Genomic DNA, 26,655 nt, shown 5'->3' on the forward strand with positions numbered 1-26,655 from the left:
ATCTCCCAGTGACCCACATTTTGATCTCTATCCTGTAACTGTCAGAATCCTGCTTGTTCCTCCCAGTTACTAGAATCTGGAAGGTTGGGATGGTTGAAACCAATGGACTTTGCAAAGCAGCAGGAAGAAGTCAAAAGTGAAGCACTTAGTAATTTCATATGTGTAAAAAAGGCTCTTGAACTATAGTGGGAATACACCACGTATTTTCTTCTGTGATGTGCAAAAAGACATAACAGATCTGTTCTAAAATAAGAATAATATAATTACACATGAAGCAGTGGTGCCACTGGTTGTTGGAATTTATCTAGCTTCCTAAACCAATCAAAGCTTGGAAATTATGTTTTTGTTTTTTAGTAAATAAGTTATGTTTATAGCTTTGGGCTTCTAAGTAGTTAGATACTGTTATAGTTGCAGTTTTTAAAAGTAATACTTTGTTTTTCCCTATCTCAAAAGTCCCTTTATTTAATAGGCCTAACTCTAGGTGAGGCTAGCAGTTAGATTCAGTTCAGTGCAATAATGATGGTAGTTATACTATGTTACTGGAAGAAGGAATTAGTTATGTTTTTAAATATTTCAAGTGATGGTTATTATTTTAAAAATCCTCCTGAGGTTTGATACCTCTCTGAAACATGTGCTATAATATGATTGTGTACTCCCATAGGAACCTATCCCAAAACCTTGATGAGAGGTACTTTTCTTTATTATCACTCCTAATAAGTCAGGTGGCAGTGAGTAGCCAAAGGTGTCTTTTCAGTAGCAGGGCTTGTGTAGCTCCCTCCCCAGAGAGGTTTGCTTAATAACTGCTTTGTTTTTATTATATTTATGTCAAATTTAAGGTGCAAATGTTTCTAAGCTATTGATGAACAGTAGTTTCTATGTTATCATCTGAGAATGTTTGCATAGGATTCATTATTGTTTTATCAGTTTTTTCTGGGTGGATACTGCTTTTAATATTTTGTTGATATATGAATTCATGTTTTATTATATCTTGGCTGGCTGCTATGTTTTAAATATTTATCAACTATAATATAATATAAAATATAAAAAAGATAAAAAATTTCCAAATATAGTATAAATTTCTTGAAGGAACTATCTTACTCTCTTGGGCCCAGGATCATGTGCAGAAATCTCAGTGTGACCTGGTTCAGATGCATAATCAGCCTGCCACAATTTCTGTGGACTTCCTGCAGCTGCCATGATACAAGAAGTGGCACTGGTATGTCAGTGCTCAATCCAGTTCTGAAGATTTCTGCATGGCATTGTTGTTGTGAAGGCAGGATTGCCAGGAGAAGCACATGGTAGATAAAACACTTAAACCAACTCCTTATTGTTCATTGGAACTATAAAAATTTCTCCTTTTTTTCCACAGCTTTTCAAAAGCTGCCTCAGAACAGTAGAGTTTCACAGAGTCTAAATGGAGACCTTTATTTTTCTAATGTAATACCAGAAGATACCCGTGATGATTATATATGTTATGCAAGATTTAACCACACTCAAACTATACAACAGAAGCAACCAATTTCTTTAAAAGTTGAATCAGGTAGGTATGAATTTTATAATTTTTTGTATCTACAGTATATTCAGCAGAAGGCTATCTTGCATCAGTGCAAAGCTAAGTTTCTTCTGTTTCTTCCTTGATACCCAGACAACTGAAAGCTACAAAAATGGACTTATGTTTACATTTATTTTAAAATAATGTAAAATAATCAAGTATGTATTGCTAAATAGTTTGATTGCTTATATTCCATTGACATGAATAGGATTTAAGCTGCCTGTTCACAGAATTAGCAGGGTATTCCATAAATAGCCCAATTACACTGTACTGTGTCATGATACAAAATATCAGTGGAAAACCATCGACCAAAAATGAGCTTTTTTGTTGTCCTAGAGCAGTGGTCCCCAACCTTGGGCCTCCAGATGATCTTGGACTTCAACTCCCAGAAATCCTGGCCAGCAGAGGTGGTGGTGAAGGCTTCTGGGGGTTGTAGTCCATGAGCATCTGGAGGCCCAAGGTTGGGGACCACTGCCCTAGAGTCTAATGTTGCAATTTCTAAAATATATAAATACAGTATATTAGCTGACAGTCATTTATTGTATAGATACATTTCTAGAACCCAGATTAACTTTGCGTGGTTGCATTTTTCATGATATTCTATTTATTTCAGTGGATTCATTGAATGAAACTATAACTGCTAATATGAGTGACTCTGATTTTTATGGTGGTGAGTTTTAGAGATGCACTCTGGCATTATACCTTTCATTGTAGAATATAGTAAACTAACTTTACTCCATGGCTGCTTAATGGTACTGCCCTTACAAGTCTAATACATACTTATGACAATAATTGTGCAGCACTTAGTTGATTTTGAAGTAATGGCAGAACTTTGCATGAAAAAAATATTTTGATGGAGTAGTGTAGCAGGCTTGCTAATATTCATGTGCTCTTGTTTCTTTTCCTTCTACATGAACTGATATTTCAGTTATCACTGAGTTTAATCAGTAGTGCACATGCTGTATCCTAAACTAAAAAACAATTAACAGATGCTAATCTTGCTTAATATGTTGCTGAATATGCAGCTTAACTGTTAACTGATGAAAATGTTTGTATTAGAAAGAATACATGTCTAGCATGTTTAAAAATATTCATGTTCTGTTGCTTATTTGCTATCTTCATCTTGCATTTTAATTGTTTACAGAGGTAGCAATTTTTATAGGAATATCAGCCTAACTATAGGGCTACAGATTTGACCACATTGTTAAATTTTGTAATAATGCACAGACCAGTCTGCATTATGCAAACTATCCAAAGGGCAAAACTATGTATTAGAAGGATCCTAGCCAGTGTAATAGATAGTTTGTTTAGGTTATTCCTGACATGGTGGGCAGTATATTCCTTAGCAAATTATTAATTTTAACCTGTGAAAAGAGAGAGCAGGCTATTTCTGACCCCACTATTCTAAATTATGTATATGATAAGGTAAACTGAAGACCAACAGCTATCTTTAAGGGTTCCCAATTGTGTGGAGATACACTGTGCACTCAGACTGTTTTCTTTCAGTTTTAGTGCTCTGCACAAGAACAAAGACAATACAGTGGGGTCTTGACTTAAGAACGGCTTGAGTTAAGAACATTTTGACTTAAGAACCACTCTCATAGGAAAATATTGACTTGACTTACATACTTAGATTTGAGTTAAGAACTGAAAAAAACCCACGTGGGAGGCAGGGAAAGTGCAAAATGTGAACTTTCAGTTAACTGTTGGCCAGTGAAAAGGGTGCCTGTCTGCTTCCTCACTCCTCCCAGCATTTAGAGAGTGGATTGGGAGTCTTCAGACTGCCTGGTACTGCCTGGACTGTATTTTCCCTGCCTTCCCTGAACGTTTCTTGACCTAAGAAAAAAAGAAACAAAATATCTCCCTCTAGTGGTCGAAGGCAGAATAGCAGCTTTCCATTAGTTTCTATGGACGGAAAAGAGCAGATACGGATCAAATGGTTTTCAATGCATTCCTATGGGAAATGCATATTTGACCTGCAAGCTTTTTGACTTGAGAACCACCTTCCAATACGGATTAAGTTCTCAAGTCAAGACCCCACTGTAGGTGGCAGAGCAAGTCCACTTCTTCTTGTCATAAATTAAGAGAAACCTTTTTATTGAATGTCTGAATAAGGCATTTTTAATTCTTAGATGAATCAGCTTGCCTCTATCTGCCATCCTTGCCCATTTTCAAGGAAGACAGTATTGCTCCTCATGTGCACATTTGATAGACACATACACAAACAGTCGCACACACATACACAGTATGACTGAGGGAAAATTCTGTGTGGCCATATTAGGGCCAAGGTGATAACAACCAAAATAAATATGTGCATCTGTTGTCCCCTTTCACAGGTAAGTGTAGGGCAGATTTCTTGCTGCTGCTTGTCTCAAGCTGGGCAAATCCTCAGGAATTTCCCCCCTGTTGTCTCCTAAACTGTATATTGAGGGTGCTGCCCTTGTGTTTGTGTTTAGTCGTTTAGTCGTGTCCGACTGTTCGTGACCCCATGGACCAGAGCACACCAGGCCCTCCTGTCTTCTACTGCCTCCCGGAGTTGTGTCAGGTTCATGTTGGTTGCTTCGCAGACACTGTCCAGCCATCTCATCCTCGGTCGTCCCCTTCTCCTCTTGCCATCACACCTTCCTAACATCAAGGTTTTTTCCAAGGACTCTTTTCTTCTCATGAGATGGCCAAAGTACTGGAGCCTCAGCTTCAGGATCTGTCCTTCCAGTGAGCACTCAGGGTTGATTTCCTTTAGAATTGATAGGTTTGTTCTCTTTGCAGTCCAGGGGATTCTCAAGAGCCTCCTCCAGCACCACAATTCAAAGGCATCAATTCTTCGGCGGTCTGCTTTCTTTATGGTCCAGCTCTCACTTCCATACATCACGACAGGAAAAACCATAGCTTTGACTATTCGGACTTTTGTTGGCAAGGTGATGTCTCTGCTTTTCAAGATGCTGTCAAGATTTGTCATCACTTTCCTCCCAAGAAGAAGGCGCCTTTTAATTTCAGGGCTGCTGTCTCCATCTGAAGTAATCATGGAGCCCAGGAAGATAAAATTTGACACTGCCTCCATATCTTCCCCTTCTATTTCCCAGGAGGTGATGCGACCAGTGGCCATGATCTTAGTTTTTTTGATGTTGAGTTTCAGACCATTTTTTGCACTCTCCTCTTTCACTCTCATTACAAGGTTCTTTAATTCCTCCTCACTTTCTGCCATCAGAGTGGTATCATCTGCATATCGGAGGTTGTTGATATTTCTTCCGGCAATCTTAATTCCGGCTTGGGTTTCTTCCAGTCCAGCCTTCCGCATGATGTATTCTGCATATAAGTTAAATAAGCTGGGGGACAATATACAGCCTTGCCGTACTCCTTTCCCAATTTTGAACCACTCAGTTGTTCCATGACCAGTTCTAACTGTTGCTTCCTGTCCCACATATAGGTTTCTCAGGAGACAGATAAAGTGGTCAGGCACTCCCATTTCTTTAAGAACTTGCCATAGTTTGCTGTGGTCCACACAGTCAAAGGCTTTCGCATAGTCAATGAAGCAGAAGTAGATATTTTTCTGGAACTCTCTGGCTTTCTCCATAATCCAGCGCAAGTTAGCAATTTGGTCTCGAGTTCCTCTGCCTCTTCGGAATCCAGCTTGTACTTCTGGGAGTTCTCGGTCCACATACTGCTGAAGCCTACCTTGTAGGATTTTGAGCATAACCTTGCTAGCGTGCGAAATGAGTGCAATTGTTCGGTAGTTGGAGCATTCTTTGGCACTGCCTTTCTTTGGGATTGGGATGTAGACTGATCTTTTCCAATCCTCTGGCCACTGTTGAGTTTTCCAAACTTGCTGGCATATTGAATGTAGCACCTTAACCGCATCATCTTTCAAGATTTTAAATAGTTCAACTGGAATGCCATCACCTCCACTGGCCTTGTTGTTAGCCAGGCTTTCTAAGGCCCACTTGACTTCGCTCTCCAGGATGTCTGGCTCAAAGTCAGCAACTACATTGTCAGGGTTGTCCGGGGTACCCAAATCTTTCTGATATAATTCCTCTGTGTATTCTTGCCACCTCTTCTTGACGTCTTCTGCTTCTGTTAGGTCCCTCCCATTTTTGTCTTTTATCATGTTCATCTTTGCGCAAAATGTTCCTCTAATATCTCCAATTTTCCTGAAGAGCTCTCTGGTCTTTCCTTTTCTGTTACCTTCCTCTATTTCTTTGCATTGTTCATTTAAGAAGGCCCTCTTGTCTCTCCTTGCTATTCTTTGGAAGTCTGCATTCAATTTTCTGTAACTTTCCCTATCTCCCTTGCATTTTGTTTCCCTTCTCCTCTCTGCTATTTCTAAGGCCTCGTTGGACAGCCACTTTGCTTTCTTGCATTTCCTTTTCTTTGGGATGGTTTTCGTTGCTGCCTCCTGGACAATGTTACGAGCCTCTATCCAAAGTTCTTCAGGCACTCTGTCCACCAAATCTAGTTCCTTAAATCTGTTCTTTACTTCCACTGTGTATTCATAAGGGATTTGGTTTAGATTATACCTGAGTGGCCCAGTGGTTTTTCCTACTCTCTTCAGTCTAAGCTTGAATTTTGCTATGAGAAGCTGATGATCAGAACCGCAGTCAGCTCCAGGTCTTGTTTTTGCTGACTGTATAGAGCTTCTCCATCTTTGGCTGCAGAGAATATAATTAATCTGATTAAGGAAGAGTTAATTAAGAGAGAGAAATAGACAGCTACATACCCTGTTTCCCCAAAAATAAGACCTAACCTGAAAATAAACCCTAGTATGATTTTTCAGGATGCTCGTAATATAAGCCCTACCCCCCCCCAAATAAGCCCCAGTTAAGTGAAACCCTGCTCTCCACCATTGTGCAGCAACCAGAAGAAGATGACATGACTGTATGCAGATTGTTGTACATGAAAAAAACATCCCCGGAAAATAAGCATTTTGGGGAGCAAAAATTAATATAAGACCCTGTCTTATTTTCGGGGAAGCACAGTAGGAGAGCAAAAATGTGCTACATTTACGGAGGTTTTTTGTTTGTTTGTTTTGTTTTGGCTGGTTACAATGAATCAACTAGGACATACAGTTGCAAACTGCATGTGAGAGCTAGGCTACATGCACTTTGGAATTCTTTGTTTGGTGACTTGTGAAACTTTTATGAAAGCACGCAGAAAAGGAAGGCCCTGGTTACTTGAGTTTTTGTGAACTCAAGAATCCCCCCCCCACACAATTATGTTGAAGTGGAGAGTTCAATGTATACAGCTTGTTGAAATGAAAATGGGATTGCTGACTCCAGACATCTGCGTCCACAGATGACAGCTTGCAAATCAAGATTGAGAGTTATGGGCTTGTAGTTATTTGGTTACTTCTTACAATATGATCTCTTCCTGGGTTTAACTGCCCTATGAATTTAAACTGGCTGAACAGTCATATCTTTTCTCCAGAGTAGGACATGTGTCTGGTATGGTCAGAAAAGTACAGTAGCTCCTTAATGTATATATGTGAAGGTTAGGAGATTAGTGTGCTACGGCACTGTTGAGCAGACTTCAGGATTGAGGAATTTGCTTTTAGGAGAAGGCTAATATCCACCAACTACAGCTTGGGGCAAAAGACATTAAATCAAAGAATTATGATGCCAGGAATGTGTGTGTTGTTGTTTTTTTAAATCAGAACTAAACTGCCTTCCCAGTCCTTCTACACAAAAATCCACTTTATCACAGTCACCTTAGGTTTTCTACACTTCCGCAGTGTAGTTTACAGTAGAGCTGGTGAAGTCAGCCACTGTTGTTTTCAGAAATCTTTGCTTATTTATTTATTATTTATTTATTTATTTTATTTATATCCCGCCTATCTAGTCGATAGACCACTCTAGGCGGCTTACAACATGGGATAACACTATAAAAACAAAAGAGTTACATAATAGAAAACTTTCAACCATTGGGTTAAAACATTAGGAAAGAAAAGAGAAGGGGATCAGGAATTAACTAGGAGGGAAGGCCTGCCAAAACATCAATGTTTTTAATTGCTTTTTGAAAATACCGAGCGAGGGGGCCGCGCGAATATCAGGGGGAAGGTTGTTCCAGAGGCGAGGAGCCACCGCCGAGAAGGCCCGATTTCTTGTCTTTTCCTTCCGGGCCTCCCTCGGCGTTAGGCTCCTCAGCCTCACCTCCTGGCTCGCGCGAGTGACACGGGTAGATCTTGGTGGTAGAAGGCATTCCGCCAAGTATCGAGGCCCTAAACCGTTATTGACTGCAAACCACCCAGAGATCTACCAGTAAATCTGAATTTACCTTTTGTCAGTCCCTATTCAATAGGATTCTGAACACTTTGTCAAACTATAATTACATGGAATTGTTTAGTGAAAGTGGAAGCCATAGCAATTAAAGCCACTGTTAATTTTGCAATGAAGATGTTCTTCGCACCCCACTAATTATCTATACTTGTTTGGAGTGAATGGGATGTTGCAAAACTGCATAGATATATGTGAGATAATTTCACATGATAATACAATACACAAATTTAAATTAGAAGATATCATCCATGAAACTCTCTCCTACTTTTGACTCCCCCGCTGCTTCTGCTGATAGAAGCCCCAAAACACAGAAACCCCAAACTACCAAAATAGTCCTGGATCTTCACCATATCATATTTAATTGTTCTCCAGATTTTGTAAAGTAGTGAAATAAAACATAGAACTATAGGTTAAAAATGCTTATATTTAATTAAGGAATGTCTATGTGCATGAATACAGTATATGGTATCAGCTACCATATGCATTTACACTATATCAGCATGCCTTGTTTTACTATACTAGGTTTGGAATTACATTTGAAGTATGAATACTTTTGATAGGTCCTTTTTCTTTTAGCCAGATTATATCCAGAAAGACGGCCAACTCTTCTAACACCCACTGGAAGCACAAGTAGCAAAACAGAGTTAAGAGGAAACACCCTTCTGTTGGAGTGCATTGCAGAAGGATTGTAAGTTATCCTTAAAATCAAGCAACCTAAATACATTAGTCAGAATTATGTTTTATGATGTATGTATGGATAGCAGTGGTTTAAATATCTGGCTGTGGAACTAGAGGTTGGGAATTTGATTCACCACTGTGCCTCCTAGGGGAGGAGCCAGCCTGTGTAGTCATGGGCAACCTGCACAGTCCCAGGGTGTCCCCAGAAATAGGGAATGGTAAACCACTTCTGTGTATTCTCTACTTAGAAAACCCTGGAAAGGGTCACAAGTCGAAATTGCCTTGATGGCACACAGTCATTATGTATTTACACACTAGTTTGCTGCCAAAGTGTTACGCTGTCACACTTGAATAGTTTGGTGATGCATGTACACAGAGAAAAAGAAATGAAGAAAGCTGACAGTCTTGTTCTTCCTCCTTCTTCTCTCAGGACATTTTCGTAATTCCTCGTGTCTTTGCTCTACAAGTAAAAGAAAAACTTTTTCCAACATTTCTAAGAGAATGTAGGGGAACACTTTATTTTAATCTCCTCATTGCCTTAAGTGTACCCTCATGATACACTTAACATTGTTATTCCTTATCTGTTCCTATTTCTTAGCAATGTAAGAAGCATCACAAAAATGCTCAGGAAAGTAGAGATTCCTCTGGTTCATAATTTGAACACCTGGGCTGTCTTTCTTTTATTGCTTTCTTGCTCTGTCCTAGGAGGGAACAGATTGTACAGTAATAATTGTATTATGAAAGAGTTACTTCGTTCCCATTTTCTGTAGCAAAAATTAGCAATAGATTGTAGGACAAGAATTATTATTCTTCCTGAAGTTCAGACTTCCCAACATGTAAGGTCTCTAATACAAAATATATTGTTTATTTATGTATTTTTCTTACTCTGCCAACCTTCAAGAATGATTTAGTCCTCTGCTGGGAAATAGTTGTGTATGTGTGGGGGTTTTAGTTATAATTTAGTTATAATTAATTATAACTGACTAAATCAGTTATTGTAAAGAATTTAGGCCAATATTGAGTGGAGCTGTAATTATTAAAGTTACCAGTCATCTACATTTGCTTGCTCTAATCATTTTTGTCTTATCTGCTCTTGATATTTTTTCCCTTTACTAGACCTACACCAGCCATCCAATGGATTAAAGAAGGTGGTGAACTTCCTGTCAATAGGACCTTCTTTGAAAATTTTCATAAAACCCTCAAAATTATTGATATTTCAGAAGCTGATTCTGGGAATTATAAATGTATGGCAGCAAATCGTTTGGGTTCTGCTCACCATGTTATTATGGTCACTGTTAAAGGTAAAGCCATTCCAGTTTCTATATCATGCTGGAATCTTATACTTGTATTCCATGAGGTGTTATCTAATTGTGCTTCTGAAAAAAATGTTTCCAAATGACCAACTGTGTTCATCTGCAACACTTGTCTTGTGAAATTTCAAGAATAACATATTAATTACAGCATAAACTGTCATCAGCTGCTCTGCTTCAGCAGATGATATAAACACTCCATGTATTACATGAATTAGGCTATAGTCTATTACAAGCAATGCAAGCATAAATTTGTTAGTCTTTAAAGTGTCACAGAGTTGTAGAAATTTAGACAGAATTTCTGAGCAGTATTTCCAAATTCAAGTTCTTGCAGATTACTAGATTAGAAAAGTAGCCTTCAATAGACTAATTGGTACATTCTGATAAAGCCCAGATCTGATCATTTCCAAAGTACTTTTTACGTGCTCCTAAAATCTGTGCATAACATCATATCTGCAATGCAGAGAAGCGTCAGCAGAACAAGTTGCTGGAAAGTGACCTTCCTTCTTCTATATACATAGGAGAAGTTATTTTGAAATTCTGCCATCATGCTGAAAGTTTATGCAGATGTTTGTAAGCTCTTCTGTAGGACTAGGTTTGTGGTGGAAGTATGGGCATGAATGTAAGTATTGCCACTGAACGTTCTCACAACTGGAAGTGTGGTAGTTGAAAAGATAATTTTGGCAGAAAAGAGTTACAAGCCTATGGGATCTGGAGTCCTCTTTTATCAGCATTCCCAGTCCAGAAGCTCTGTGAGCACATAACAGTCTTCTTTGGACTTTCATTAGCCGCCCATGAAATACACTAAACTCTCCAAATGCATTGGAATATTCAGAGCAAGCCTTACATGCATGCCACTGTAATTTTAGTCTTCATACTAGCTGATTCATGCCTGCATGAGGTTTAAATACAACCTGTGTAAGGTAGTTTAGTATCATAAGGTCTGTAAATACAGATACTAACTGTCATTGTTGCTTTCTTTCTTTAAATGTAAGCTGCACCTTACTGGATAAGAGAACCTGCAAACCTTGTGTTATCCCCTGGAGAAAGTGGTTCTTTGATATGTCAAGCTAATGGCAAACCCAAACCCAGTATAAGCTGGTTTGCTAATGGAGTTCCTATTGCAAGTAAGGATTGTTTTATTTTATTATTTTGAAAATGATATAATATTAAGGACAGGACTAATAACATTTTTTGCCATCAGGGCAGGAACAACATTGTGACAGTTATTCATTATCTCACTCAGCAGGAGGACCCTCAAATGCAGCAGGAGGATTCATGTTATAACAAATGAAGTAATGTGCATTGCCATCTAAAGAGGCCCTGTAAGACTGCTGAGGCTAGAGTATTTTATTACATAACTGTACCACTTATCAATATGTCCCTTTAGGAGAGGTTGTGAAGCTTTCTAGGATAAGATCTCCAAGTATTTATCAAATAGCCCAACAGGAGAGTGGCCCAAAAGAAGAGAAATAGGGGAAGGGAATTTTTAATATGTTCCCGTCATCCTTTGTTTCTCCTGCTGAAGTAAAGTGCAACTCGCTGTCATCTGAAGATTTTGTCCTTTCCACAAAACTGCTAAGCAAGAGTTTGAATCAGCTACTCTGGAAGGAAAGGTTTTATTTGTTGCCAGAAGGGCAGTTCAGCACTGAACATAGATTTTTAGGCCTATTCAGGAGGAGTGTTCATATTACAATTATTTATAAATAGGATAAGTCATGTCTGCATTTTGTCAGGAATCTCAAATGAATTGTGGAATTTAGAAATTCCATTTCTGGTTTACATAGCAGCTAGACCAGTTAGCATGATCAGAGTAATAATTTGTAGAAGTACTGAATGCATCAGTTTCCAGTAAGTTTTACTATTTACATTGCACAATATTTATATTTAAATATTCAGTATTAAAATATGGTAATATATTCAGTAGTCTGATATATTTGAACAGAATATATTTTTAGACAAAGACTATGTTAAAATATATTATATGCCTGAAATAACTGTTAATTGTCTTCCCTTGAGGAAACTGTTCTTTGATGTGGAATGCATGGAATAACCTACCTTTAACTGTACATAGATTAAAGTAGCTCTATGACTGTTGGCTTTCTACCTCAGTGTAGGGAGGTGTAGACCAAGGGCAGCATTTCAAATAAATAGGAAGATTTGAATTTCAAAGCTATGTAGTCCCTGTAGGCTTTGCAGCATGTCTCTGTTTTTGTTTTCTAGCCAGGAAAAAAAAATCAACAGAGAGATATTCTAGGCTTTGTTTTGCACATACTACACAAAAGGCTAAGAAATATTGAACCTACAGAATTTTATTCTTAGCTATACTTCCCAAACATGTGTGTTTGTGCTTGTGTGTACATGCTCTTATGCACATCCGTATATGCATGCAAATACATGGTCCTAAGCACTCAGGAAGGCTACAGAAAAAAGTGAGCAGTACTATATTTGATTTAAATTGTTTTTAAGAACCCTTTTGTAATGAGATGTTGTGAAGTAGGAATATGCACAGTGAAATTGCTCACATTTCTTCTGTTTTGGATTTTCCTGGAGGGGTGCCTCTGTTTTTAATATTTTATACACACCAGCCTTTTAGTTTTACATGCAGTGAAAAGCCTCTTTGGTATAATTCATTTTAGATTTCCTCATCCATGTTCTTTGGCACTCCAAAAGCCCTTAAAAAGCCTTTGAAAACTGCTTAGAGGCAAGGAAACAGAATTGGTTTACTCCAAAAGTAGGCAGGAGTACATGAGAAAGAACTAATCACCAGACCCATGCAGGAAGTAGTTAGTATTAATACATTCATCATCATTGTATGCACAGAGCAAAAAAACAAAAACAAAAAACCCCTCATTCATAAACCACCCTATTCCAAAAGCAGTAAAGCATCAAAAAATTGGAAAAGAGAAAGCAACAATGACCCTCTGAACCTCGGCACCGCATTAGAAAAAAGACAAGGAAAGAGCCAGCCCCGCAGGCAGTGACTGCCTGGCACACAGAGAAAGATTTGCTCACCGAAGGAATCAGCAGCAACAAGAACAACAGGAGAGAAATGCACCAAGATCTGACCAACCAACAACAAAAACAGAAAAAAATGGCATTAAAAAAACACCTGAATTACCTCTCCTCAAAACCTAGAAAACTGAGGAAGAAAACAAGGACAAAAATAATTACCCCTTCCAAATGAAAAACTATGGAATATGAAGAAGTTTTTCTTCCACCACCACTAGACGTCTTCTCCTTTCATCTTTGAGTCCAGCAGGCAGTCTGGGAAGCGGCAAAAATAAATCAGAAAAGGAAAGAACCTTTAAAAAAGCAAAAGAGGGGAATTTAAACAAAATCCCAAGAGGGCATATTGGCACAGGCATGCTGCCAACAAGCAGCAAAAATTATCCAAAGATATGGGAGGAATTCTCCAAAAGATCAAGGCAATAAAAACAAAAAAAGAAAAGGATCCACGATGAAGGCACAACAGGAAGAAGGGCAGGTAGGCAGCAATCCAAGATAGAGGCCACCAGGAGCTCAGCACAAATTAATCCAACAAGGAACAATTGAAGCAAAGAACACATCTCACTAGGTTTCAGTCTTTTCTTACAGCTTCAAAATTCATGCTCCCCTCCTGGAGATTCTGATTGCTGATAATAATAGCAGTTGTGAATATTTTCTCAGGCGATTTGACAGACAAAAAGGGATAGAAGAGTTGCACAGAAGTGGAAACACAGAGAAATGTGAAACCTCTTTCTTTAACACGAATCGTTTGTTTAAGTGGCTCTCTTCCAGCTAGATTTAAAAAGAAGAGGTACTCAAATTGTGTTGCAAATATCTGCTGGGCACTGAAGCACAACAAAAAGATTCAGAAAAAGATGGGTTTATACTTTATACACCACAGCACAGCCTTTGTCTGGATAGAACACGAGAAACTATGGGCTGTTCTGAAAGAAATAGGTGTGCCTTAGCACTTGATTGTCCTGATGCATAATCTGTATTGTGGGCAACAAGCTACTCTTGGGACAGAATATGGAGAGACAGAATGGTCTCTGTAAGCAAAGGTGTTAGACGTGGGTGCATTTTATCCCTTTACCTATTCAATACGTATTCAGAACATACAATACAGAAAAACAGACTAGATTCAGATGAAGGAAAAGTGAAAATTGGTGGAAGAAACATCAAGAATTTAAGATATGCACATGAGAGCATCTTAATGACAGAAAGCAGCAATGACCTGAACAACTTTTAGTGAAAGTGAAAGAAAGTGCCAAAGCAGGACTGCAGTTGAACATTAAGAAGATCGAAATCATGACTGCAGAAGATCTATACAACGTTAGCATTGAAAATGGAGAAACTGAAATAAAGATTTTATATACCTTGGTTCACTTATAATTATCAATCCAAATGGAGATTGTATCCAAAAAATCAGAAGACTTGAGACTCAGAACAGCAGCAATGAAGGAACAAGAAAAGGTAATCAAATATAAGGATTGGAGACCAAGACCATGATCATCCACACTATTATATTTCCAGTCACCATTTATCGGTGTGAACACTGGACAGTTAAGAAAGCTAACAGAAAAAAAAATTAGTAGTTTGAAATGTGGTGCTGAGCGTCTTTTTAAGCTCTAGAATACTCCGAGGAGTCCTGCACAAGCACAGTAAAACCCATTTGTGTGGATTCATAGAGGACCACTTGAAGAACCATGGTTACAGGTAAGTAATTGTTTGAAATGTGGTACTGGAGAAGAGTTTTGTAGATACTGTACACTAGTCTGCCTGAAAGATGAACAAGTGGGTCCTAGATAAAATCAATCCTGAACTATCTCTGGAGGCAAAAATATTGAAACTGAGATTGTCCTAATTTGTAGGGTCTTTTGCTTAGACATGAAAATCTCATCCCTAATGTTTACCTGTTGTTAGATATTATAACCTGCTGCATCAGACCTTTCTCCAAACCTCCTCTCATTTTTTTGTTACTAACAATCCAATAAGAATGTATTTTCAAACAAATCTTAACAGATGTTAACATCTGCTTATTTCTAAAAGTTGCTCCTGAAGATCCTAGCAGAAAAGTAGATGGTGATACAGTCATTTTCACTGAAGTGCAGGAACGATCAAGTGCTGTTTATCAGTGTAATGCTTCTAATGAATATGGATATCTACTGGCAAATTCATTTGTGAATGTTTTAGGTAAGACCATAGATTATTTTTTTAAAAATTGGAAGGTTACCGTAATGAGTTATAGTTTTGTGATATTTTTACCTTTAATTATTTACAGCGTAATGATATATATGTTTCTTTAAATGTCTTACAATTGACACTTTGGTGGGAGGTTAATGATTACTAAACTGCATTTAATAGGACAGATATTTTAGCCTTCAGAGTTACATTTTGTTTCAAAATCTGTGAAGAACGGAATGTGTAGCACAGACATTCTGCATTATCACATACACAGTTGTAAACAAAACTCCCAAATTGCAGCCACTTCCATATGCTCTGTGTTTTCCTCTCTCTAACCAAAATGGAGCTTCAATCAATTAAAAACAACACTATCTGGATCACATTTTTAAAATTTCATATCAACCAATACAATGCACTGCAGCAAAAATGACAACAACAACCCTAACAACGTTTTTTTCTGGTGAACCATGATACAGCAAAGCACAAGTGTCATGATTTGGATTTCAATACATTGTTGCCTTTCAAGGAAAATACAGGAATGTCCTCATATGAGGGTACTGTAATTTATTTGATTCAGGAAATGCCCACCAATACGAAAGGCATCTGTTTATTTTATCTGGGTTTCTTAAAAATCATATATTTAGATTAGACGCACTTGGTTCTTCATACACTAACAGTCTTTTGTACCTGGGACATTTTACCGCTCTCTCTCTAAATACACTGAAATTTTCACTGAAGTCAGAAAGTACCAACAACTCACATAATGTAAGTTTGTTTTCTTCAAACCTAGTGCATGTAGGTTACAGGGATACCTAAAATATGTTAAAATCAGTAGAAAAAATAGGAGGAAAAAAAGCATAAAAGTTCCACCCTTTCAATTTCATCAAATGCTAGCCCAAATAAAAATGTCTTAGTACAACTGTTTGTTGCTCATTCAGAAAGATTATGCAAATATAAATTTTGCCAATTCTTCTTCACTCTTATTCCACACTACAGCAAATTTAATCAGGTATGAAACTTCAGCCATAAGGCTCTATCTGGAAGTTCATAAATCATGTTAATTTTTGATATCCTTGTCATAAGATTATACAGATTCTAATGTTTTATAGATTTCTGTGCTGTTACTAAAAGCTTGCTCAATTTATGATTTTTATTTATATAACAAACAATCATTATAAAGCCTGCTAATTATAAATATGAGATGACATAAAGGATGTGTATGCAAAAAGAGTCATCATTTTATTTTTCTAGAAAGCTTGGCCTGTTAAACTCAAGATGTAAATACATAATCATGTGGTTTCATTAGCTGAAGACCTGAATTGAGGAACTCTATTCAGTTCAAAACTACAACATAATTAAAGATAAAAGAAATTAATAAAAAGAATGTTCTGTGCTATAATTATGATTAAATATTGTATTTATTTATTCAAAATACTTTTGTGCTACTTTTCTTTATAGATACATCCAAGAGGTTAATTAATGCTGATCAGTAATGTATTTTTTGTTTTTTTCAGCTGAGCCTCCAAGAATCCTCACCGCTTCTAATACACTTTACCAAGTCATTGCAAATAAACCTGCACTACTAGATTGTGCTTTTTTTGGTTCACCTGTACCTGACATTGAATGGTAAGCCACTTGAAATGTTGAAAACTGAAATAAATTTAAGTGTCATTCTCAACAATTATTTAACGTATATTTTGATTTACTCCCAAACATATGTGTAAATTATAGCAAAGAGCTGAGTGGCTTTCTCTTTCTGTGCTTCTGAATATCCCCCCCCCCCGCAGAAACATCATAGATGTGTTTACTTAATGTTTCATTGTATGTTCTGTATGTTCTTCTTCCAACATTTAGGGCAAAAGTAGATGTTGTCTTTTGTATGTAATCATATATACTCTGTCCTATTTTTAAAATACTTGTCAAAGGAGAAGAATTAATTTTGCTGCTGAGTTTTCAAATTAGCTCCAGAAGCAAGTGGCAGTCTTGGGTGATCTGGCAGCAGGCTGGGTGGTGGGGATTTTACTAAGTGGGCAAGATCTGACTCACTTTCCATGTGTGCAGCATAATGAATATATGCTGGTGTCCTGATCCCCATGGTGAGGGTAGACAGTTTTATTTTTAAAAAAGCAAATACTAGGCATATTAATTACAAGCCCATATATTGCATTTAATATGTTTTGGTTCTTACAGTTCCTATATTGAAAATTAGTATTTTCTTAATGTCTTTCATATAATTTAATAAATACAAGTACATCTTTGGTAATTTGGAGTATAAATGTATATTTAATAGTCACCCATTGTTTCCATTTGAGGTTTAAATTAATGAGTAAACTTAGATGATATACATAATACTGTGTTTTTAATACTTAGGTTTAAAGGAGTGAAAGGCAGTATTCTCCAGGGAAATGAATATATTTTCCATAAAAATGGAACATTGGAAATTCCCGTGGCTGAGAAGGATAGTGGTGGCACATACACCTGTGTAGCAAGAAATAAACTAGGAAAGGTTCAGAATGAAGTTCATTTAGAAATCAAGGGTAAGAAGTTATGACTCCTTTGTAAAGCTCTACTGATTAAAGTTTACCAGTTTCTATCCATCAAATGTCTTAATACTAATTTTATATTTCAGAGCCAACAGTGATTATTAAACAGCCTGATTACAAAGTTGTGCAAAGGACTGGACAGGTTTCTTTTGAATGTATTGTTAAACATGATACTACCTTAATACCCACAGTTACGTGGTTGAAGGACAATAGTGAATTGCCAAATGATGACAGGTATGTACAGAATTCCCTTTATTTATTACTTTTCTCTGAAGGTAATAAAGCATAATCACCAGAGTAGTTTATAGGAATGCATCTTTCCTTACATATATGCAATGGCACAGTATTTTAATATATACTTAATATTTTACCTATGCATTGTTAATCAATTTATTTTAGCTTTGGCAGGAAACATACTGATGTTTGCACGTACAGTTTATATGATTTATCTTGATTAATTGCAATTCATTTATGAGGTAGCAGGGCACATTCTAGTTTCATAATCAAAAACATGCCCAGGTATGTGACCATGACTCCTTATCAGCTGCTATTAGCAAATCATCATATGTTATACAAGCACCAATAAGATTCCAACCAAGACCTTTAGTATTGATTGCAAATGTCCCCAAATACAAATTAACAACTATCGATATAAAAATCAGCCTTACTTAGTAATTAGATTGAACTAAGCTGTTGCAACAGGATTCCTATTCAGACTTTTGCAGCATTTGAGGGGAAAGCCAAATAATGAATTTAAAATCCTGAATTAAATATGAAGCTTTATTTGTGTCAATAATGAAATTATAGGTTTGATCTTTTTCCAATGTATATGGTCCATTCTATTAATCATCTTGCAGTATGTTTTTTTTCCTTTTTCTGGAAAAATCCTTGCTAGTATTCCTGTACATTGTAGAGTTTGACCACAACGAACCTTTAGTCAGAAGCATTAAAAATGTAGTTGCAGATTAGTTTAGATGCTATGAAAATACTGTAGTAAAGTTGGCCTTTTATATATTCTTTCCCAGTACTTAAATTCTTCCCCATGCAGGAAGTGCTGATAGCTGTATCCAATCATTCAGTAGCACCACTGGGGAGAAAACCTTTAAAACTCAGAAAAAGATATTCATCCAAGTTTTTTTCTTTGTTCTTTTTGTACTAGAGTAGGCCCATTAAATCAGTAGGGATTTAGTGAGTTAACTCCTTTGTAACTTCCATTGATTGAGATGGACCTACTCTAGTTGTGACTTACTGTGTTAAAGTAAATCACAACTAGAGTAGGCTCACTTGAATAAATTAACTTACAGAGGAGTTGGCACACCTTATCCCTAATGATTTAATGAGCCTACTCTAGTGTGACTTACCATAATGAACTACAGCACTGGTCCCCAATCTTGGGCCTCCAGATGTTCTTGGACTACAACTCCCAGAAGCCTTCATCACCGCCTCTGCTGGCCAGGATTTCTGGCCAGAACATCTAGAGGCCCAAAGTTGGGGACCACTGAACTATAAGATATCGACCTCCATCTCAGTCTATAGTCTTAAGCATGTTTACATAAGAGTAAGCCCTGAAGAATATAACAGGACTTACTGGTCTTGTATTAGATTTATTTACTGGCCACTGAAAAGAAGTTTTTAAAATGCTTAGTTGTTTATGGTGGGAAAATAGACATTCTGTATTTTCAAACTTATTGACATCTTTTTTCCCATCATGTCAGTTGCAATTATTTGACTACATTTTTCCTTCACTTTTCTTGACAAAAGCTAGAACCTACCCAGCAGTTAAGATCTAGCCAGGGGGCCCTTTTGAAAGAGCAGTCCCTTAAGGAGGTAAGAGGGACGGCTTGTAGACAAAGGGCCTTTTCGGCAGCTGCCCCCAGACTATGGAATGCCCTCCCGACTGAGATTCGTCTGGCCCCGACGCTGATGACATTTCGGCGCCAGGTCAAAACTTTCCTGATCCAGAAGGCTTTTAATTGAAATAATATTAGCTGTGGGTTCGATGGCAATTTTTATATATATTTTAGTTGTATTTTAATTGTTCTGAATTTTTATTGTATTTTAAATGTTGTAAGCTGCCCAGAGACCATTGGGTAGTGTGAGTGGCATATAAATTAAATAAATAAATAAATAAATAAATAAATAAATAAATAAATAAATAAATAGTATATTATTCTTTGCTTCTGTGATGCCAAACTTCATATTAGCCTAAAGATTGCTTGAATTAGAGTTAATACTTTTAAAATAAAATAATTTTGTTAAAGTCCACTGTGACTAGTTTTCCCTATCTAGGGTAATCTGTAAAATTAATCTGATTATGTTTCATTATAACATACATTGATACTGATTTTTTTAAAAAAAAAATTATGTGTTCCATGTAATACATTTTTCAAATATTTGTTAGAATTCTGTTGTGGAACTATTCCACACAGCAGGAATGATGTCACAGAGAGCAGCATATTGCTACTAATTAAAGAGATTTTGTTTTGACTTTGGATTGCTGGCAACCTTGTCTCACTGCATGTGAGTAGCATACAACCTGAAATTGAAGCAGAGATTCTTTAATTAATGGCAATCTGCAGCCACCAGTGACATCATTCCTGTTAAACTGGCATATCTGTGCAACAGAATACTGATCACTTTAATCATTGGGGAGGAGTACCTTGTGTTCCTGGCATTGCATATTTAAATGTTTTTAAAGAGTGCGTTCTGGGACCTTCAAGAGGTCAACTGGAAATTTTCAGTTTCCCAAAAACTGTCACAGCTGATACATCATCAGTCTTATAAAACTTAGGTTGTGCTGCAATATTTCAGCCAATATTTAAATGATACATATTGCTCAGTATATAAAGGATACTGCCTCAGCATTAGCAAGTAGGTTACATAATTACAAAATAACTTCAGTATTTATATAAAGATTCCATGTCACTGCATTTTTCTGATGTGTATTTAGAGTTATATAAAGCAAGTGAGTGATTAAATCTATTGTAATTACAGGTTTATTGTTGGTAAATACAACTTAACTATTATGAATGTCACTGATAAAGATGGTGGAGCATATACTTGCATGGCTAATACTACTCTGGACAGTGTTTCTGCAAGTGCTGTGCTCACTATTGTTGGTAAGGTTTGATAAACTGTGACAGTGTTCATTGATTTTAAACTAATGCAATACTTCAGTTTGTTCTGTAAAATCTGGAATTGAAGATAACAGTAAATTCTCCAGTAGATTCAGCAATATATTTTTCAAAATAATTTTCAAATTGAAAACGGATATCATGCCCAAGTGGATCTATTATCTCAATTGACCCTCTCTGATTTCTCCTGCAAACTTGGGTAACCTGCCTTGAACCATCCCTGACTCTCAAAACTGGCTTCTCATGGGACAAACATGGCAACAGGCCAGTAAGAAACAGCACATGAGTCATTATGCATACATTTTATTGAACCCAATTGTACAGAACTCAAGGAATTAATGCCTGTGGTCTTGAAAATCTATATCTTAGAACAGATATTATTCCGTTTTCAATAATATCAAATGCATCAAAACAGCTCAGTTTACTCTTAAATGAGTGGGAAAGCAGAGTGTTATTCTTTATTACAAGTTAAGCAAGAATTTTTGTTAGTGGTTGTCTTTTCAAAAGTGAAAGTGTTTGGTATTTGCAATAGTTTGTTACCTGTATGCGGAAAGTTATTCGGATCTCAAAGGAGGAGACATTATTGATTCATGTGCCATTTTTTCAGCTTGCACCCTATTCCAGTGCATGATTAGAAGTTTAAACTTTGCTATATAAAAATAACATTGTTTATATTCATTGTTATAATAACCTACCTGTATTGTTCTGTGTCTTTTTGTTACTAACACTGATTATATACTTTATATTAATATCCCTTTTCAGCTCCTCCAACAGCTCCACCTGTTGTTTACGGTAAACTAATAAAAAGTCTTGTTTGTATTATGCTTGTACCAGATATTCCTAAACATTCTGCATATATCAAGTTGAACTTTGTTTCCTTCCTGTTTCATTACATTTTACAGTTTTTTTAAAATTCCAGTGGGAATTTAACATTTTGTTACTGTCAAGCTTATTGGCTGAATGTTCAAACTGTTTCATTATTATAGTTAAATCATTTATAAAAATACGGAATCTATTCTGAATATTTCAAATAACTAAGCAAACCCTCTTATTCCTATATAAAATGCATCTGCTTTAATCGTTTATTCTTTTAATGATTATTATAGTATTTCTCAGCTGAAGGATATTCAGCATTTCTGTGGACCATTTCTATGGTCAAAATCCCATTGCTTGTATGTTATGTTATATGCCTTCAAGTTGGAAACAACTTACTGTATAGCTATCCTAATAGGGTTTGCAAGATAAGTGATATACTTAAGGCATGGCTTTACCAGTTCCAAACCCTCAGTGAGTTTCCATGACTGAGCAGGAATTCAAACCCAAGCCTCCTGAGTCTTAGTCTGTCACTCTGTCAAATACACTGAGTATCTGGGTATTGCTTATATGTGTCAGCCCAACTGCCATGATATAAATCACAGCTATGAATTACCACCAATTGAGAAAGCACAGCTTCTCCCCCTCATCATGTGCAAAGTTGTGTGTTGGACACTCAGTGAGGAAAACAACTGTTGATTCCTAAGCTATCAGCAGTTTGCCCGTGTGACATACACTTAGAGCAATGTACATAAATAACAAGTTATCTGCAGCCAAAGATGGAGAAGCACTACACAGTCAGCAAAAACAAGACCTGGAGCTGATTGTGGCTCTGATCATCAGCTTCTTATAGCAAAAATTAAGCTTAAACTAAAGAAAGTAGGAAAAACCACTGGGCTAGTCAGGTATAATCTAAACCAAATCCCTTATGAATACACAGTGGAAGTGAAGAACAGATTTAAGGAACTAGATTTGGTGGACAGAATGCCTGAAGAACTATGGATGGAGGTCAGTAACATTGTACAGGAGGCAGCAACAAAAACCATCCCAAAGAAAAGGAAATGCAAGAAAGCAAAGTGGCTGTCCAACAAGGCCTTACAAATAGCAGAGAAGAGAAGAGAAACAAAATGCAAGGGTGATAGGGAAAGTTACAGAAAACTGAATGCAGAATTCTAACGAATAGCAAGGAGAGACAAGAGGGCCTTCTTAAATGAACAATGCAAAGAAATAGAGGAAAATAATAGAAAGGGAAAAACCAGAGATCTGTTCAAGAAAACAGGAGATATTAAAGGAATACTTTGTGCAAAGATGGACATGATAAAGGACAAAAATGGTAGGGACCTCACAGAAGCAGAAGGCATTAAGAGAAGGTGGCAGGAATGCACAGAGGAATTATACAAGAAAGATCTGGATGTCCCAGACAACCCAGATAGTGTGGTTGCTGACCTTGAGCCAGACATCCTGGAGAGTGAAGTCAATGTGGGCCTTAGAAAGCTTGTCTAACAACAAGGCCAGTGGAGGTGATGGCATTCCAGTTGAACTATTTAAAATCTTAGAAGATGACTCTGTTAAGGTGCCAGCAAGTTTGGAAAACTCAGCAGTGGCCAGAGGATTGGAAAAGATCAGTCTACATCCCAATCCCAAAGAAGGGCAGTGCCAAAGAATTCTCCAACTACAGTACAATTGCAGTCATTTCACATGCTAGCAAGGTTATGGTCAAAATCCTACAAGGCAGGCTTGAGCAGTAGGTGGACCGAGAACTGCCAGAAGTACAAGCTGGATTTCGAAGGGACAGAGGAACTAGAGACCAAATTGCTAACATGCGCTGGATTATGGAGAAAGCCAGAGAGTTCCAGAAAAACATCTACTTCTGCTTCATTGACTATGCAAAAGCCTTTGACTGTGTGGACCACAACAAATTATGGCAAGTTCTTAAAGAAATGGGAGTGCCTGATCACCTTATCTATCTCCTGAGAAATGTATATGTGGGACAGGAAGCAACAGTTAGAACTGGATATGGAACAACTGATTGGTTCAAATAGGAAAGGAGTAAGACAAGGCTGTATTTTGTCTCCCTGCTTATTTAACTTATATTCAGAATACATAATGCGAAAGGCTGGACTGGATGAATCCCAAGCGGGAATTAAGATTACTATAAGAAATATCAGTAACCTCAGATATGCAGATGATACCACTGACGGCAGAAAGTGAGGAAGACTTAAAGAACCTCTTAATGAGGGTGAAAGAGGAGAGCACAAAAATGGTCTGAAGCTCAACATTAAAAAAACTACCACTGGTCCCATCATCTCCTGGCAAATTGAAGGGGAAGATATGGAGGCAGTGGCAGATTTTACTTTCCTGGGTTCCATGATCACTCCAGATGGTGACAGCAGCCATGAAATTAAAAAACGCCTGCTTCTTGGGAAGAAAGTGATGATAAAATTAGACAGTATCTTAAAAAGAAGAGACTTCACCTTGCCGACAAAGGTCCACATAGTCAAAGCTGTGTTTTTTCCAGTAGCGATGTATGGAAATGAAAACTGGAGTGTAAAGAAGGCTGACTGCCGAAGAATTGATGCTTTTGAATTGTGGTGCTGGAGGAGACTCTTGAGAGTCCCCTAGACTGCAAAGACATCAAACCTGTCCATTCTGAAGGAAATCAACCCTGTGCTCACTGGAAGGACAGATCCTGAATCTAAGGCTTCAGTACTTTGGCCATCTGATGAGAAGAGAAATCTCCCTGGAAAAGATCCTGGTGTTGGAAAAGACTGAGGGCAAGAGGAGAAGGGGACGACAGAGGACGAGATGGTTGGACAGTGTCACTGAAGCTACCAACATGAATTTGCCCGAACTCCAGGAGGCAGTGAAAGACAGGAGGGCTTGACATGCTCTGGTCCATGGGGTCACGAAGAGTCGGACATGACTTAATGACTAAATAACAACAACATAAGCAACAGGACACTGTCTCTGAGTTTGGGATGTCTTTGGCTTATTTTTTGCTGCTAAGTAGAGAACATAAAAAATTGTACAATCAAAAGAAACATTACATTTATAGCTAAGCAGTTAAGCAGTTTGACCTCCATAGGAATTAAGCATGCTAAGCTCTGCTAGGCACCATTTTTTTTTATCTTTGTCCTCAAAATTCCTCATGACTGTATGTATTCCCCATGCATATACCAATTACTGCTTTAAAAAGAAAAAGTACCCTTAATGTCAGAGACAGTTGTTAATGTACAGCATTATTTATACATTGCTGTTCTTAAAAAAAAATCACTAGACAATTGAGTGCAGAGTCAAAAACAAATGCAGAAATACTAGCAATAGGGATGCACGGAAACATATTTTTCAGAAGTCACTGTTTAATTTCAGTATGGCACCTACTCAGAGCTGATACAGATACTGTTTTCAAAATGATCCCTTATGAAGCCCATAAAAGCCCAGCTGTTTCCAGCTGGTCAAGAGCTACCTTGTTCAAAGATCACTTTTGCCTTCTGTACTTTTTGCCTATGATATGTCAGAACGGGACTTCTGATACATTGGTTGTACAGCAAGCCAATAATTCAGCAGTCACTAAGTCTATGTAAGTACAGGGAAATGTAGAGATGCCATGTATTCCAGATATTGTGATTCAGGAAATATGTAATTGTAATAACAGTACTTCAGAAATAACACTAAAAGAGATTATTTATACTTACATGTTTACATCCTGCCTTGTTCGAACAAAGGCAGATAAACATTTAAAAAACAGATACAGCTGAAAACCACAATACTAAAACAGTATTAAATAAATTATCAGATTTAAATAAATAAATTAAAGTAAATAAATAAGTTGTATCTGACTCTTTGTGACCCCATGGACCAGAGCACACCAGGCCCTCCTGTCTTCCACTGTCTCCCGGAGTCAGTGGAAGGGAATCTTCTCATGAGATGGCCAAAGTATTGGATTCTCAGCTTCAGGATCTGTCCTTCCAATGAGCACTGAGGGTTGATTTCCTTCAAAATGCATAGGATTGTTCTCTTTGCAGTCCAGGGGACTCTCAAGAGTCTTCTCCATCACCACAATTGAAAAACATCAATTCTTCGGCGATCAGCCTTCTTAAGATCCAACTCTCACTTCCATACATCACTCTTGGAAAAAACCACAGCTTTGAATATGTGGATCTTTGTTGGCAAGGTGATGTCTCTTCTTTTTAAGATACTGTCTAGTTTTGTCATCACTTTCCTCCCAAGAAGCAGGCGTCTTTTAATTTCGTGGCTGCTGTCACCATCTGCAGTGATCATGGAGCCCAAGAAAGTAAAATCTGCCACTGCCTCCATATCTTCCCCTTCAATTTGCCAGAAGGTGATGGGACCAGTCGCCATGATCTTAGTTTTTTTAATGTTGAGCTTCAGACCGTTTTTTGCACTCTCCTCTTTCACCCTCATTAAGAGGTTAATTCCTCCTCACTTTCTGCCATCAGAGTGGTATCATCTGCATATCTGAAGTTCTTGACATTTCTCCCAGCAATCTTAATTCCCGCTTGGGATTCATCCAGTCCAGCCTTTCGCACGATGTATTCTGAATATAAGTTAAATAAGCAGGGAAGCAATATACAGCCTTGTCGTACTCTTTTCCCAATTTTGAACCAATCAGTTGTTCCATATCCAACATTTGTGCATAAAGAATAATAATACAAAGATATGTTGTATAAACATTTTGAACTTAGTAACATTGTTTCCTGGAAACATATGTTTCAATTATTGCCATTTGTTCTCATTCTCTCAATATTGGACTTTAAAAAAAATCCATATTAGTTGCCTCACTTATTTCCCCACAACCATCAGAGTAGACACATTTATATGAGGAACTATAGATTTTATGCCTGGAGGAGAAACATTCACATTAAAAATCTTTACCTTAAGATGACTTTTCTTGACAAAGAGCTTCTGAACACTGTAATTCTGAAACAGTTTCTTTGTAAATATGGATGCTTTTCAAATTTTTGTATAAGAATGAACTTGCATATATTGTAGTTCTCTGTTCATAGTCATTAATCATACACTGAAACTGCTGGTGAACCATGGTACATCTCAACTTTCAATTTACAGTTTTTTCTTAAAACAAAAGAAAATATGACATTGGAGTTCTTGTAAATAAAATATTTTCTTCTTTTTACATTATTTCCCAGCACAATCAGTTGTTCATTT

At 37.2% G+C, this 26,655-nt stretch overlaps 1 protein-coding gene across 48 annotated transcripts in view; it reads left to right on the forward strand.

Annotated features, from left to right (window-relative positions):
* Positions 1-26,655, forward strand: part of NRCAM (neuronal cell adhesion molecule) — a 182,152-nt gene that overhangs the window by 113,890 nt on the left and 41,607 nt on the right. For 27 of the 48 annotated variants that reach the window (XR_012087405.2, XR_013537021.1, XR_013537025.1 and 24 more), the window contains 11 exons: positions 1,370-1,540; positions 2,166-2,222; positions 8,395-8,506; positions 9,613-9,797; positions 10,802-10,933; positions 14,844-14,987; positions 16,493-16,604; positions 17,349-17,515; positions 17,608-17,755; positions 20,516-20,640; positions 21,418-21,447. Coding sequence is in view for 38 of the 48 variants with exons in the window: in XM_078376841.1 (XP_078232967.1) it covers positions 1,370-1,540; positions 2,166-2,222; positions 8,395-8,506; positions 9,613-9,797; positions 10,802-10,933; positions 14,844-14,987; positions 16,493-16,604; positions 17,349-17,515; positions 17,608-17,755; positions 20,516-20,640; positions 21,418-21,447 (1,383 nt within the window). In the remaining 10 variants the exon portion in view is untranslated. The remainder of the gene's footprint in view (positions 1-1,369; positions 1,541-2,165; positions 2,223-8,394; positions 8,507-9,612; positions 9,798-10,801; positions 10,934-14,843; positions 14,988-16,492; positions 16,605-17,348; positions 17,516-17,607; positions 17,756-20,515; positions 20,641-21,417; positions 21,448-26,655) is intronic. The other 21 variants (XM_078376850.1, XM_078376845.1, XM_073000484.2 and 18 more) reach the window with 3 other exon arrangements.

This window comes from Pogona vitticeps, chromosome 5, assembly GCF_051106095.1.
Source record: "Pogona vitticeps strain Pit_001003342236 chromosome 5, PviZW2.1, whole genome shotgun sequence".
Lineage (NCBI taxonomy): Eukaryota > Metazoa > Chordata > Lepidosauria > Squamata > Agamidae > Pogona > Pogona vitticeps.